The sequence below is a fragment of the Barbus barbus genome (genome assembly GCF_936440315.1).
Source record: "Barbus barbus genome assembly, chromosome: 4".
NCBI lineage: Eukaryota > Metazoa > Chordata > Actinopteri > Cypriniformes > Cyprinidae > Barbus > Barbus barbus.
Genome location: NC_136732.1, coordinates 25,816,611 through 25,832,996, shown reverse-complemented (window position 1 = coordinate 25,832,996; position 16,386 = coordinate 25,816,611). Strand labels below are relative to the sequence as shown.

Genomic DNA, 16,386 nt, shown 5'->3' with positions numbered 1-16,386 from the left:
TTTGGGACTAAATTTAATGTCCAGAACACATTTTTGTTGGGAAGAAGAAAAATTAGTGATAAAATGATAGATTTGGACTGATATTTGACAATTTTGTGATTATAGGCACATCTGCTTTGCCAATTAACAGATGCATCATTTACCAAATCCACCAAATTACTTTCAAACAGAAAAACCCCCAAAAAACATTCTATTATTATCAGTGAAATTTAAATACAAATGGGTAAAAAATATTGTTCGTAAATACTGGTAAATATTTAATACATCAATTAATTGATCAAATATTAATAAATATTGTTATTATATAATAATGACAGAAAATGTGATGTTCAAAATTTAAACTTTATTATATTGAATATTTAATAACTTCTATATGTTTTAATTCAATATTTAATCATTTATTACCAAATTTATAGTGGCCAGCCTAAAGTATATTTGATATTTGTTGTTTATTAAATTTGATAAAGTATTTGCCGAGCTTTACAACAATTATATATATATATATATATATATATAAAACAACCTACTTAACAAATAAAAGAAAGTGCTCAGTGGAACTTTTTGCTGATGAATGCATTTAACACATCAATAAAGATTGTCACACTTTATTGAAAAAAATAATACTAATACGAATATTTCTGACAGGAAATGATTTCCCATTACTGCTCAATGTTGGCGTAGGGGAGCAACAGAAAAGAAAAAAACAACTACTTGACTACATTAATACTAAATTGCAAACATGGAACGTATCATGAATTATTAAGATGAATAATAGTAATGCTGATGTTATATATCGCAATATGTGTGCTGTAAATGCATATAGCGCTCTCTAAAAAGCTTTCATGACTGTCTGCGTTACTAAAATTCAAATGAATAAAGGTGGGAATCGTGTATCCAGAATCAGCCACAACAGAGCCCCTCTTCAGAGATGAGTCTGAGCTCAAAGTTCAGTGACCCTCACAGCATCAATAGCCTACTGTCTGTTCCTCTATTGATAAGGCATGCGTTGCGCTTTATCGTTTTACGAGGTTTATTACATTAGATTCCTTTTGCTTCATGAACCGATTCGGCTTTGCATGATTGTGACTTCTTGCATGCCACCTGTCTGTAGGTATCCACGTCCCAGAATGCACCAGTACACACTATACTGTAAATACAGCAATAACTCTTTGTGGCGTATCTTGCAACTTTGCAGAAGTCTCGCTTCTCTTACAGTCAACTGAGCTGTAAGAAAGCAGCATGTGTTGCGACGCTCCCTCTGGTGGTTCAACATGATCAGCTTTATTTATAATGAAGCCCAAGAGTAGATAAACAGCGTCCTCTAATGTTGAAGACGAGCAGATTCTCATTTCTGGGTCACTCCAGTTTTTCTTCCTTTTTTGAAATCTCAGTAATTCCTAGAAACTTGATGTCCAACAGTAGTACGTCCCTTCAAAACAACTGAAACTCATAAGACATCAGTGGATCAGGTCGATTATAGGTTGTGTCTTTGGCAAAAGAACAATTCAAATTCTTCCGATGATTCACATATAACATGTACGACACAAAAGGAGCTTGATTAATTTGGTACTGAATCAAATAACATGATTTTGTTCAGTCGAGTTCTGCAAAAGCACAGTCTAGCCTATATGCTGTTCTGTATAATAGTCTCTTTTGGCTTTTGTATTCCATTTTGTATGTTATTGTCAGCGTTCTATAGTGAATGAACAGCATGAACACGAAATGATGCAGATATCCCTCTATACAAGCAGCAAGACCATCGATTTATGACTTTCTTAGCCATTCATAAGACAGAAATCCTATTGCGTAAGTCACATCATCCCCTCCGGGTTGTGTTTTTCAACTTTTTATGCTTCAAGTTTTCATTTTCTACAAAAATAGGTGCCTCTTTTTCATCAAAAGCAGTCACGTGTCCGGGGCTCTGAATGCAACACACGTAGGGGGCATCTCTGGGAAGACTCAGAAATTGCTAAAAATCTCATGCTTCTTGTTCCAGTCCATCTGGGGCGCTCTCTTTCTGGCGCACTTGGCGTGGGCTTTCTCTTTAGCCTCCGCTGCCGTGGGGCTCAGACACAGACCCATTTCTTCAAACGGGTCGAGAAGATGACTGCTGCTCTCCCTCGAGAACTGCAAAATATAAATACACACATAACACTGTTTCAAACAGCCATATTACAGTATGCATAAAATATTGAGTATTTGGCATGAAATGCATTTTGTGCACTATATATATATATATATATATATATATATATATATATATATATATATATACTTCATATGTATGTATGTATGTGTGTGTGTGAATTTGGAATAATTGCAAATACTCTTATTCTCACCAAGGCTACATCTATTTGATCAAAAGTAAAAACAGAAATATTATGAAATGTTATTACAATTTAAAATACCTGGTTTCTTTTAAAATATAATTGTAATGTAATTTATTCCTGTGATGCAAAGCTGAATTTTCAGCATCACTACTCCAGTCTTCAGTGTCACATGATCCTCAGAAATCATTCTGATATGCTGATAATTAAACAGGAAAAAGAAAATCTTAATTATTCAAAATTTTGGAGCAGTGGTGTGTGTGTTTGTGTCATGCATATACGTATGCTTTTTTATTTTATTTTTTTATATATATATTTATATATTTTCAAAGAAAATAAGCAATTAACAAATGCCTTTCTCTCTCTCTCTCTCTCTCTCTCTCTCTATATATATATATATATTTTACACACTGTATACTATGTGTGTACACACACACACACTGAGATACTGTAAGTGAAAGTTAAGTTATTGTTAAGGAGCTTTTTTTAATTATCTGACCCTTAAAATGTGTTTTGTCATCTTAACATCGCGTTGATTTAAATTTAAATTGATGAAATGTATTTAAAAAAATTACTGAAATAATTTTATAATATAACAATAATTAATTAAATTTAAAATAGAAATAAAAATTACATTATAAAATTACTAAATACATTTTGACTTGAATAATGTATATTTGTATAGGCTATACACTGTATATATAATTAAATTAATCACATGTCTGCGCCCTTCTAACTGTTTCTATCATAACATGCATAAGACTTTTGTGTCTTTTAATTTCTAGAATAAATTCATATCTATAGATGTTTTAAAGCAGTTAAATGAATGCCTTCAAAAATAATAAATCTAGCTGTGCATTGTGTAGTTATTTTATATAATAAAGCTTTTTTTAATTACCTGACCCTTATGTTTTAACTAATTTAAATAATTTTTTGACTTAATACATGAATCTGGCATAAATATAAAATAGAAATATATTGTGCGGTTATTATCTTTTATATACTAAAGATTTTTTTTATTACCTGACCCTTAAACGACTTAATGCATGAATCTGCTATAAGTATAAAATTTAAATATATTAACTGCAGATGCATTTGTGTTCTTTTGTTTACCTGTGTGTTGGTGTCCTCCTGACTGCTGCCGTCTGAGTATGTGGATTGTGAGGACGTCCCGTTCACATGTGGGCTGTTAGAGCCGTTAGTTATGGACTCATCAAAATCTGTTTTAATAAGAAGAACAAATGCTCAGATCACTCTTGGCTGATGTTGAATGGAAAAACAGCCATAATCCATTGTAGGTTTATCAATATAATGTACATGATGACCCTGTATATTCATAGAGAGTGCTGCTGTGATGCTAAACTTCCTTGAGAAGATCATTGCTACAGCTGGAAACCTTGAGCGGGCTCTTGAGAAAGAAAGCTGAGCTGTGGGCTAAAAGCAGCACGCATCTGTGGCTTGATCAACCTAAACTGGGTCATCTGATGTTCACAGACCTAACGCAGAAGATTTACTCATCCAGAAGGAAATGCGAGAAAACTAATAGAAAGCAAGTGGACTGGGCTGGAATGACCTTCCAGTGGGCCAAATCAGGATCATGCCAAGTAGCAATTATCTAAGAGATGTCAATAGCCTGTTTAAGGTGTTTACCTCAGTTTAACTCTAATCTGAGCCACATGTCAGGAGCTGCTGGACCACTGGAAACAGATGAGGATGAGACTCAAGAGAACATGGATTTACTGTACCAGCATGGACTACAGCCCAGGGTTTGGTGGCTTTGTTCAGAGCTTCACACCTCTATATAGAGCCTTGGGAAGAAACCGAACACCTGTCTGTTTCAAAGCCTCAAAAGCACCATTAGCACGGAAAAACGTCAAACTCCCCCTCAAATCCCAGGAAGAGGAAACCTGTAACGGTTGGTGGTTGTAGTAATCGGCGCCCACGATGATGAATAACAAAAGATATCTTTATTTAGCATCAACTCACATAAAACCATTGTAAACTTAAGATCCAACAAGGATTGGGACAAAACTGAATGCTTATAAAGAAACAGGAAACAAAGGAGCAAACTAGATAATTAATCAAACACAGGTGACAAGACTAAATGATGATTACTAATTAACTAAATCAGAACAGGAACTACCAAATAAGGTCAAAACAGAACTGAAAGGAAAACCGACATGTGACAGATATCGCCCCCCTCCCGGTAGGTGCGTCCCGCACCGTAACAGTAACATCGGGGAGGGGGGGCGGGCGTCCTGGAGGCTGGCATAGGATCAGGACAGGGAGGAGAACAGGGAAGCCTCCAGGGCGGATCAGGGGCCTTGGGAGGCCATGGCGGGACTGGAGATTCGGGAGGCCATTTGGCCTTTGGCCTGGCCACACAAACTGCGGCTATATGGCCCCCCCCCAAAATTTCTTTGGGAAAGTTCCCCTCTGGGGCCCACGTTGGAGGAGCGGGTTCTTGGGGGCGCTCGGGAGGAGCGGGCTCTTGAGGGCGCTCTGGAGGAGCGGGCACTTGAGGGCGCTCTGGAGGAGCGGGCACTTGAGGGCGCTCTGGAGGAGCGGGCACTTGAGGGCGCTCTGGAGGAGCGGGCACTTGGAGGCGTACAGGAGGAGCGGACTCGTGGGGGCGCACGGGAGGCGCGGAGCTGGACGGAACCAGCGGTGACGAAGGAGAGCTGGACGGGACCAGCGTAGATGCAGGAGGGCGCTCTTGCAGTGCGGACTCTTGAGGGCGCTCTTGCAGCGCGGACTTTCGAGGGCGCTCTTGCAGTGCGGACTTTCGAGGGCGCTCTTGCAGCGCAGACTTTAGAGGGCGCCCTTGCAGCGCGGACACTTGGGGGCGGGCGCTCTTGCAGTGCGGACACTTGGGGGCGCTCTTGCAGCGCGGACACTTGGGGGCGCTCTTGCAGCGCGGGCACTTGGGGGCGCACGGGAGGCGCGAAGCTGGATAGAACCAGCAGAGACGAAGGAGAGCTGGACGGGACCAGCGGAGACGCAGGAGGGCGCTCTTGCAGCGTGGACACTTGGGGGCGCTCTGGCAGCGCGGACACTTGGGGGCGCTCTGGCAGCGCAGATTCAAAGGGACGCTCTTGTAGCGCGGACATTAGAGGGCGCACGGGAGGCGCGGGGCTGGACGGGACCAGCGGGAACTCAGGTGGGCTGGACGGGACCAGCGGGAACTCAGGTGGGCTGGACGGGACCCTCTTGCGAGGTGCAGGGATAGGAGGGCACAGATGAGGAGCAGGCACTGGATGGCACTGGCGAGGAGCAGGCACTGGATGGCACTGGCGAGGAGCAGGCACTGGAGGGACTGACATGCCCTCAAACTCTATCAAAATCCCTACCGGCACCTGCTTTTCCTTCCTCGGTGGTTCAGGGTGAACCGTTATAGGCGGCGGGATCCTCTCCAGCGCGGATGGCGCAACGTTCATCGCCCCTTGCGGCGGAATCCTCCTCGCCGTGGGTGGAACATTCATCGCCGTGTACGGCGGAATCCTCTTCGCCGCGGACGGCGCAACGTTCATCGCCCTTTGCGGCGGAATCCTCCTCGCCGCGGGCAGAACATTCATCGCCGTCTCAGGCGGGACGAATTTCTTTTGGGCGGTGGGTATGGGCGAGCGGCGAATGGCGACCCGTTCTCCCCAAAACGGGTGGCCTGGGTAAGCCGTGACAGGCAGCCCAGCATCCCACGCAGAACGGGCAGGGGCGAGCCGCGAACGGTGGCGTGAACCCCCGCAAACGACGGGCACAAGCTCAAGCATCTTGAGCGTTGATCTCGTCTTCGGTATGTGGTCAGATCTTCTGTAACGGTTGGTGGTTGTAGTAATCGGCGCCCACGATGATGAATAACAAAAGATATCTTTATTTAGCATCAACTCACATAAAACCATTGTAAACTTAAGATCCGACAAGGATTGGGACAAAACTGAATGCTTATAAAGAAACAGGAAACAAAGGAGCAAACTAGATAATTAATCAAACACAGGTGACAAGACTAAATGATGATTACTAATTAACTAAATCAGAACAGGAACTACCAAATAAGGTCAAAACAGAACTGAAAGGAAAACCGACATGTGACAAAACCAAGGCTGCACAAACAAACTGATTGTGCAATATAGCAAAATTAACTAATCTGGGCTCAAAATCATCTTTCGTTATTGATGATCATTCAAAAGTAGGCGTGTTCTGACTAAATAAAATGTTAATCAAAATTGGATATTGGATATGTCCGACTTTATCCACATACATACAGTATACTCGCATAGGTCAATATATTTTATAAAGCAAATCCCTACTTGTTGCTTGATTTTGTGATTTTTGGGTGAACTCTCCTCATTAAAGTCTTTAACTCTACCTTTGACATGGATGCTGGTGGGAGTGATGCCCATCTTTTTGAAATGCTCATCTGTATCTGGATCCACCACTAGTAAACGCGTCTCATTCCCGCCGTTCTTGATAAAGGCCACAACTTCAGCGTGTCTCATGCTTTCAATGTTCACGCCATTCACCTGCGCAGAGTTTTAATACAGCAAAGGTTATGATTTTAAAACAAGCTACTATTAAAGTTTTTACAACAACAAAACATTTTATTGACCTGATTTGACTATATATTTAACAGTATTCATAAACTGGAAATACTGGACACGTTACAATAGTAATACCATGTTTTTTGGATACTACAATGAAACTAATACCATGGTAGTTCTCCAGTGTACTTCAGACAATACCATGATATTAGTTTCACTGCAGTATCAAAAACATGGTATTGTCATGGCAATGGCAACAACTTTTAAATTGTATATGTTGGATTTATTACTCCAACACACACACACATTTTTTATTCAATGATTCTTATGAGTTTATAGACAAATAAAATGTTTTCGGTACGCATGTGTACCGAACAGATACAGCATTGTTTTAACCACTGCATGAGTGGAACTTAATTGGAAACACTCCAAATTCCGGAAATGTTGGGACATTTTTTTTTTTTATTGGAATAAAATGAAAACTAAAAGACTTTCAAATCACATGAGCCAAAATTTTACTCACAATAGAACATAGAGAACTTAACAAATGTTTAAACTGAGAAATTTTACACTTTTATCCACTAAATGAGCTCATTTCAAATTTGATGCCTGCTACAGGTCTCAAAAAAGTTGGCATGGGGGCAACAAAGGGCTGAAAAAGCAAGAAATTTTGAAAAGATTAATCTGGGAGAATATCTAGCAACTAATTAAGTTAATTGACATCAGGTCTGTAACATGATTAGCTATAAAAGGGATGTCTTAAGCCGGGCTCACACTGTACGATTTTTTTAAAAGTCCTTTAGGATTGTACTTGTCAGACTGTACGAACATGATGATCATGTCACACTATGGGATCTCAGTTGTCATTAATGTCAGACTGTACGACAGTCAAGACGAGTTAAAAACGGGTGCGTGCAAGAAAACTTGTCCGGAGTTTTACATTATCAACCCATACATGTGCAGTGACTGCGAACTGCACTGCACGCGGGACCGAATTGTTGGTGTTTATATAAAAAGGCTACATATCAGATAAATTCCGTGAGCAGAGGATGGGAGCGCCGGAGTTTATGGCTGATAGAATAATTATCTAGCATTAATTCTGCTCATAGCTTGTCTTGAAAAATGGAGACAGTTTGACATTCATCGTAGGGGTAGTAAAAACTGCATAAAAAGATTGTGGAATAGTTTAAAAACAACGTTCCTCAACGACAAATTGCAAAGGCTTTGCTAATCTCATCATCTACAGTACATAACATCATCAAAAGATTCAGAGAAACCGGAGAAATATCTGTGCTTAAGGGACAAGGCTGAAGACCTTTGTTGGATGCCCGTGGTCTTCGGGCCCTCAGACGACACTGCATCACTCATCGGCATGATTCTGTCATTGACATTACTAAATGGGCCCAGGAATACTTCCAGAAACCAATGTCGGTAAACACAATCCGCCGTGCCATCTGCAGATGCCAACTAAAGCTCTATCATGCAAAAAAATATAGCCATATGTGAACATGGTCCAGAAGCGCTGTCCTGTCCTGTGGACCAGGGCTAATTTAATATGGACTGTTTCAAAGTGGAAAAGTGATCACATGAGTCCAAATTTGATTCTTGTTGGAAATCACGGACGCCGTGTCCTCCGGGCTAAATAGGGAGACCTTCCAGCATGTAATCAGCGTTCAGTTCAAAAGCCAGCATCTCTGATGGTATGGGGGTGCATAAGTGCATACGGTATGGGCAGCTTGCATATTTTGGTAGGCACTATGAATGCTGAAAAGTATATAGAGATTTTAGAGCAACATATGCTCCCTTCCAGACGACATGTATTTCAGGAAAGGCCTTCTGTATTTCAGCAGGACAATGCAAAACCACATACTGCAGCTATTACAACAGCATGGCTTCGTAGTAGAAGAGTACGGGTTCTGAATTGGCCTGCCAGCAGTCCAGATCTTTCACCTATAGAGAACATTTGGCACATCATTAAAACGAAAAATACGTCAAAGACGACCACAAACTCTTCAGCAGCTGGAAACCTATATCAGGCAAGAATGGGACCAAATTCCAACACCAAAACTCCAGAAACTCATAACCTCGATGCCCAAACGTCTTCAAACTGTTTTGAAAAGAAGAGGAGATGCTACACCATGGCAAACATGCCCCCGTCCCAACTATTTTGAGACCTGTAGCAGGCATCAAATTTGAAATTAGCTAATTTTGAGCCTAAAATTGTAAAATTTCTCAGTTTAAACATTTGTTATGTTATCTATGTTCTATTGTGAATAAAATATTGGCTCATGTGATTTGATATTCTTTTAGTTTTCATTATATTCAAATTTAAAAAACGTCCCAACATTTCCGGAATTCGGGTTGTATATAGTATAGAAGCCTCAGTTCAAAAGGTAGCACGGAGCGTGATCATTCCTCTTTACTACTAGTTTTAATGTGAAATAAACTTGAATGAGCATCTCATGCCTCATGTATTTGCTCAATCGCTTTTTCAACTGTGGAAAGACGTCAATAAAACAGCTTGTAAACAAAATGTCATGTAGCATTTCATTTACCTCAGGCAAGTCATCAGTGTCTAAAGCTCATTATTTGCTAGAGAAATAAAGTACAGAGAAGAGCTTTTCATGAAATATTAGACATACTAATATTGAGATACTAATGAGATATACTCATCATATTTTACTTTAACTGTAAGTGATGTCTTAATTATTTAATGTATGCTTAAATAAATGTGTTATGAAACAAGTTATGACAGCCACTGTAAATGAATATATTTCAACAAATATTACAACAAATCGAAATTTTATAATTTAGAAGGTAATTTAAAAAGTGCATTATGTGCAGTTTACATGTTTGCATATTTTTTTTAAAGTTGAGTGTTGATTATTATGTTTAAAAATAAATAGTAATTAAAATGAATTTGGGCTCTGTTGTTAATTGTAACCTTTAGTAACGTAAAAGGGCTTCCTTTAGTTTAGAGCTGAAGCTGAGGTCGATTTTTATCCTTAGAAAATTTTAATCCTAATTTAATTTATTATTATTTATTGTTAAAGAAAACGCAGTTTGTTCAGCAAACCACTGTTTAATGTTTATATATATACATATATATATATTTATATTTTTTTATTAGTTTTTTCCCTTGCTGTGCTGAAACCATACAGAACCGTGATGTAAAAACATTTGACAATTTTTTTTAATTATTTGTATAATATAACACAAAACACTATAAATAAAAATGCACTGTACAACTATTTTTATAACTGATTTCACAAAGTATTTAAATGGTACTGTAAAGTACTACATCCTGGTAGAAAAATGGTTAGTATTTCCATTTGACATGGTTTATTTTTGTTTTTTCATAAACATTAAAAGAGAGTAGAGTTACAGTGATGATCTACAGTATAAAAACATTTAATCAGTAGATTATTCTGGGGTGAATCCTCACTTCTGCTTCAGTGACTTTAATCATATGTAAAAGCTTTATTTATCCCTGATAAACCTGTTCATTCAGGTTTGCCTTAGTGCCCTGCTATTGGTTGCTTAGCAACATGTTTTGTGGTAGAATTAGGTTCCCAACAAGCCGAACAGAGGAGAGACGGTGAGGGAGACTTTTTACCGAAATTACAACCAAATCAATCAAAACATAAACAATGGCACGAGAGCCGCCTGCGCTCCCCTTCTGCTGAAGGTGATTTAATCTGAGTGTTTGACCCGAGGACAGATGGAGCGTGTGCTGAACAGCATCAAATATTAACGGCAGCCAGGTGGGTTTCAGGTATCAGTGTCCTGAGGTGTGTCTCTGAAAACTCAAGGGGGCAGGACTCTCACTCTTATACTGACGCTGGACAACAACTGAGAGATGGAGGGCAATGGGGGAGAAAGTTTCTCTCACAAAACTGGTCAAGATCATGCTGTCAGGGCCATATTTCACCCCAAAATCAAATGAAAGAAATAAGAAATTATATTTTGCTTATATATTTTAAATGATAGAAAATTAAGTCTTTTTTACGGACCATTATGATTTTTTGCATTGCGACAATGTTTGCATGAAAATTAAGCTTGCTTTACTTTTTCATAATTCCCATTATTCTTGATGATGATTGTTAAGTATTTAACTCAAACGGTTAAACAATAATTAATAATAAACAAAAAACTTAAAATGAATACATATTTTTCAATACAAATTAAAAATCAGTCTGGCTTAATGATAATTTTAAGTAATAAAAAAATGCAGATTATATATATATATATATATATACACACACACACACATGAAATTTTATATATTTAAAATTTTCTATTTATATATATATATTATATATTATATATATACATTGATCAATTATGCTATCACCTTACTTACTGTTGCAAACATTTTTTTGTATTACAAGCTTTGTTAGGTGTGGTTAGGTTTAAAATGTTAGGTTTAAATATGCAAATGAGGCATTATTTAATGAAATATGCGCTAATTTGCATACATTTCTAGAACAAAAATCTAAACACTGGATAAAGTTGGTTTCAAAATTTCATATTTCATTTTATTGACATATTAGAGTCAAAAGTTTTTACAGAGGGAATTTTGGATATCTCATTTTGTCACTCCATAATTCAGAAAATACTATTTTCACAATTTTTTGGGGAATAAAATGTTGTATATATTCAAGCAAAATATATATGAACAAATCCCTCTGTTAAAAATCTTCAGGATATAGACAGGAATAAAGATGTAAAGTTTGGTGTGTGCTACTGAAGTGGAGATGTATGGCTCAGTGTAGGAGGGAAAACTCATTTTGAGAAAACGGCCTTTAAAAATATGTATTGTAACTGAAATCTATAGACACAAATAGATAAAGTGCTATAAAAGAAACACTTAACAGTGTCTTTTGGATGTTTTCTTTACACTAGTCTGAAAAAATACTGAAAAACCAAAAAGCCCAAAATCTCAAAATCTGTCAAAAATTTGACAGGTGCATGAAAAATTTTTTTTTTGCCTGCAGTGTCTTCCCTTAAAATTAAAAAATGCATATGTGTTAAAATGCATATGTGTAATGTGTTAAATCCACACTCAATCCAACTAAACCACACAACAAGTTCATGAATTACCGGAGGTTATGAGAACATGTTATTTATTTTTGTGATAATGAAAGATGTACTCAACTTTGTCGATCGCAAATGTAAGTTTCAGCAGTATGTTATTTTGCTTCATTCAGTCACTCAAGCACAAAAATGTTTTGCGCGAGTCATCATATCACCAGCCACCCACATGCATCTGAATGTGATGATGGGCTGTGTGTGAGTGTGAATGTACAAGTGAATTTAGAAAGCGTGGGTGTATATCTGGCATCATCACATTGTATACTGATGCACATGTTTGTGGTTTCCCTCATGGGAAATTATAGAAATATGATAGCAATCTGTTATAAAGACAGAGCTGAACAATGGCTTCAGCAGAATCAGAATCAGATCTTACCTCTATGAGTCTGTCCTGAGGTTTGAGTCCTGCGCGGTCAGCGGGTGAGCCGGGGTCCAGAGCTCGTATGTACTGGCCCGGTCTGGACCTCTCGCTGTGGAGATTAAAGCCGTAACCCGTCTCGGTCCGCACCAGGTTACACAGCCTCGGCAGAAGCTCAGACGGGTCCCGGGTCGAGGACTCCGATGAGGGCTGAACCTTCTGTGAAAGAAGAAAAGACACTTTAAGATACGAATAAACCTACAGCTAAATCTTAGGTCGAAAAAGCTCTTTGTTTTTCACAGTATTTCAGTTTTGCAAAGGTTTTAAATACTAGATATTAAACTGTTTCAGCCAATGTGTTTCCATCCATAATTTCAGAGAGAAAAAGAGGTTACTTCAGGTTCATTTAAAATTGATCAAAACATTTTGAGAGAAGAGTTTTTTTTTGAAGAGAGTTTTTTTGCCAATACGGTCAGAAAAATACACTTAATTTAAAGTGAAAAGAAGTTTTCATGCCCCAATGACATGTTCTTGTTTTAAACATAAACTCAATTTTGTTCAATTTCTCAGAAAAACAAGACTTAATTTTTTAATTTTGCATCTCTGAGGAAGATATTCATTTTTTGTAGCGGATGCAATATTGCTGTTTGTAAGGTAAGTGGTTGCAAAGTATTTATTTTAGTTACATTTAAATAAACTAATTGTTGAAAATATGTTTAATTAAATGGAGCTAAAATAAATTGATTTCAACCACTTACCTTAAAAAAATAGTAAATTCAATTAATAATTTTTTTCAGTGATATATATATATATATATATATATATATATACTGTATATACACACAAACACACACACACGCACACACACAAATGATTACATGTAATCTGGATTATGTATTCAGATTCCAAAAATTAAGTAGCCTACTTGTTATTAGATTACATTTTCAAAAAATTAAACATTTTTATGATTTAATTAATTACTAGTTTTTCATTAAACTCATAAACCCCCTGCAGTTCCTTCACAAACCCAGTTTGGGAAACCTTGACATAATGTAATGTTTAATGCACTTCATGGAAAAATTAAATCATCATATCATCATATCAATATGGTACAAGATTGTCCTGTTTAAATCAATGTGAAAAATGATATAGATCAAAAGTAATCTAAAAGTATACTGATTATATTACCTAAATGTGCAATGTAATGGATTACATTAGTAAGTATAATTTTTGTGATGTAATTTGGGATCACTAATGGATTACAATTTGTAATCAATCCTAACAATAAGTAATACTCAGTTATACAATGATTCATACTCAGTTATACTATACAATGATTCATTTCGCAGACGACCATTATTTGATTGGCCGATTAAAAGTGTTAATTGCACCTAGAATTCATCAAAATTAATGAATGAAATTCAGGTAAATTTTGGGGATTTGAAAAAAAGAGTGTTCTTTTAAAAATAATTTAAATAATAATAAAAAAAAAATATATATATATTCATCTTATTTATTACACATGCTTGTAGTGTTTGAATAAGGATCATCTGCTATGAATAATTGTAAATGTAAATAAATGTTATTTGCATAAAATTGCTGTTATATCAGCCATCAATCATCCTGGTTACCTGCTTAAACAACTCAGAAATCATGATAATGAACACAAAATGAAATGCATTTGGATGCTATAGTGTTGAAAACATAATGACAGGGTTACTTTCACAATGAATTTCACCATTGTGATTTGAATACATGAGCTTTCCTCATAAAAATGTGTAATGGAAGGTTACAAATGCCACGACCAACCAATAACAAGAACCAAGCCAGGAAATCTGCCATTCATCCAAGATGGAAAGTGGAAAGATACACAACAATGCCACGAACGACGCTGTTTGACAATGCAGTACGCCTGGAAAACTGAAAGAGAGGCCAGCAGAAGAACAGAAAGATGCTGGATGTGTGAATAACGGCAGCACGAGAAGCATTATCAGCCTGCCAGAGGAGAAACTCTCAAACATGAGCAAAAATAGTCATCAAGTCACCATAGAAACCACAATAAAGTGTCATAACGAATATGTCAGAATCAGTTTGTGATTTTTAAAGGGCATTTTTCACAGGTTACAAGATGACATACTCCTACATATCTGGTGGTGTGTGCATCACAATTTTAGTGCTCATTTTTTTTATTTTTTTTCATAACTCCAAAAATCAATGGAAATAAACACTCTGAAAACCACTTATCGCACCCTAAAACCATGGAGGAGAGTGCTCATAAATGCATCGTATAATGTACAGTAAGAATCCAGCTTAATGGTTGTAAAAGTCACAATTAAACAAGCCATTGCATTGCTTGCAATCCTTCTTTTAGTTTTTATAGTTTAATATGGAGGTTAAAATTCATACAGCAGCTCAAAGTCAGCATCTGACCAGATCGAATGGACATGTCCTATATGTATCCAGAGCAGAGACGTTTGCTCTATTTAATAAACTAAAAGGAAGAAACCAGCACATAATACAAAAAGAGAAAACATAATTAAAAGCCAGGGAACATTCACTATGCAAAGAGGTTTTTTATTCATATGAGGGAGTAATTACAGTGAAGGTCAAAGGTCAATGTCCATTAGGTGAGTCCATTCAGAGTGACAGAGTTTTCATGTCGTGAATCAAACTGTTATAATGGCACAGTCAGGCATGTGATCTATTACGCTTGAAAATGCTAATTATACTGTTTTGTGATTCTCAAAAACAAAGTTTTAAGAGCTTGGAGGATCAGTTTCCAGACAAATGGTTAATGTCTGTGTCTCTGTCTGTGTTTGCTGTGGCTTGACCTGTTTGTTGGGATGAGAGTCGTTTGACTGACAGCCGCATGTAAGTTGATCTGACTGGCCGGAGACAGCAGACACCCAAACGCACATTGTTTGAAGCAAGAACAGATTACAGCATTTCCGATACTGATATGTTTGAAAACATACTATACTATATCAGAACTTCAAGAATGAAACACTTCTAAGACACATGACATAGACAGAGGATGTTCAGATAAGTACTTCATAAACCCCAAAAGAAACATTCAGATTTTAGAGTGTGCACTTTAGTGTTCAAATGTGGAAAGCAAAACTAAAATAGCTGCTTTTTAACATTATATCAGATGAAGTGCCTTGGCTTAGACTGTCATTTTATATATTATAGGACAATTGAGGGTATTTTCTGGAACTAAAGGTCACCTCAGTTTTATTCAAAGGCCCAAACTGAGCAAAAACATGCAATTGGTGCAGTTGCTGATATTTATATGGACAAAAAGATGAAATTCTGACAGCTTGTAAATCAATCTTTATATCAGTATTACAGTATTATATCAGATCTTTATAACAGTATTACAGACTATTTACAATGCAATGCAAAACAATATTGGCTAAGATATGAACAAATAAATGTTCCTCAAAAGTGTAACATTTAAAATATTTGATGCATTTTTTTTCACAATAAAAAATAAATAAAAGTACGGAATCAAGTAAACCTAAGTTGCTTCAGTCCAGTAAGTATTATAAAAGATATAAGTTATTCTCATGTTTACTTGATAAAAATCTGTAAATATTTCAAAAGATGTTTTAAGAATAATATTAAAAGCCCTTTACTTGTTAAAAAAGTATAAACTATTAATCAGATGACATGAGAAAGTCATGTTGAAATGCAATTTCAAGTTAAAATATGAGACAATAGACTTTATAGGGTTTAAAACAATCCAAGACAGGAAGACTTTATTCCACTAAATTCAGGAGCAGTCCATCCCACCTCAACACAGCTGACCTCTGATAGAACAAATACTGTTAGAAAGAAACACAGAGGAGTCTGGGACTAGTAGGAGGAACAAGCATTTCTCTGTTTCCGACACTTCCACTGCTAAATACCTCCAAATGGCTTCATGATTCTGTGCCTCAAATAAACCTCCCTGGTCCTTGCTGAAGCATCAGAGTTATAATATTTCCATTGTTACACCCCTCAGTGCTCCCCAGCATTACGCCCTCTTCCTGTCACTCCAGGTCCTGAGGTTTCTGTTCCTGGCCTGAAC

General features: G+C 37.2%; 1 protein-coding gene across 1 annotated transcript in view; it reads right to left on the bottom strand.

The window, feature by feature from the left end:
* Window positions 1–563: 563 nt before the first annotated feature.
* The window catches only part of LOC306868793 (Na(+)/H(+) exchange regulatory cofactor NHE-RF2-like), a 38,030-nt gene continuing 22,207 nt past the window's right edge, over window positions 564–16,386 (bottom strand). Inside the window, exons 3-6 of the mRNA XM_079415171.1 lie at window positions 12,333–12,533; window positions 6,691–6,844; window positions 3,441–3,547; window positions 564–2,127 (exon numbers count right to left, since the gene is read on the bottom strand). Coding sequence (XP_079271297.1) covers window positions 1,960–2,127; window positions 3,441–3,547; window positions 6,691–6,844; window positions 12,333–12,533 — 630 coding nt within the window. The 3' untranslated portion in view covers window positions 564–1,959. The remainder of the gene's footprint in view (window positions 2,128–3,440; window positions 3,548–6,690; window positions 6,845–12,332; window positions 12,534–16,386) is intronic.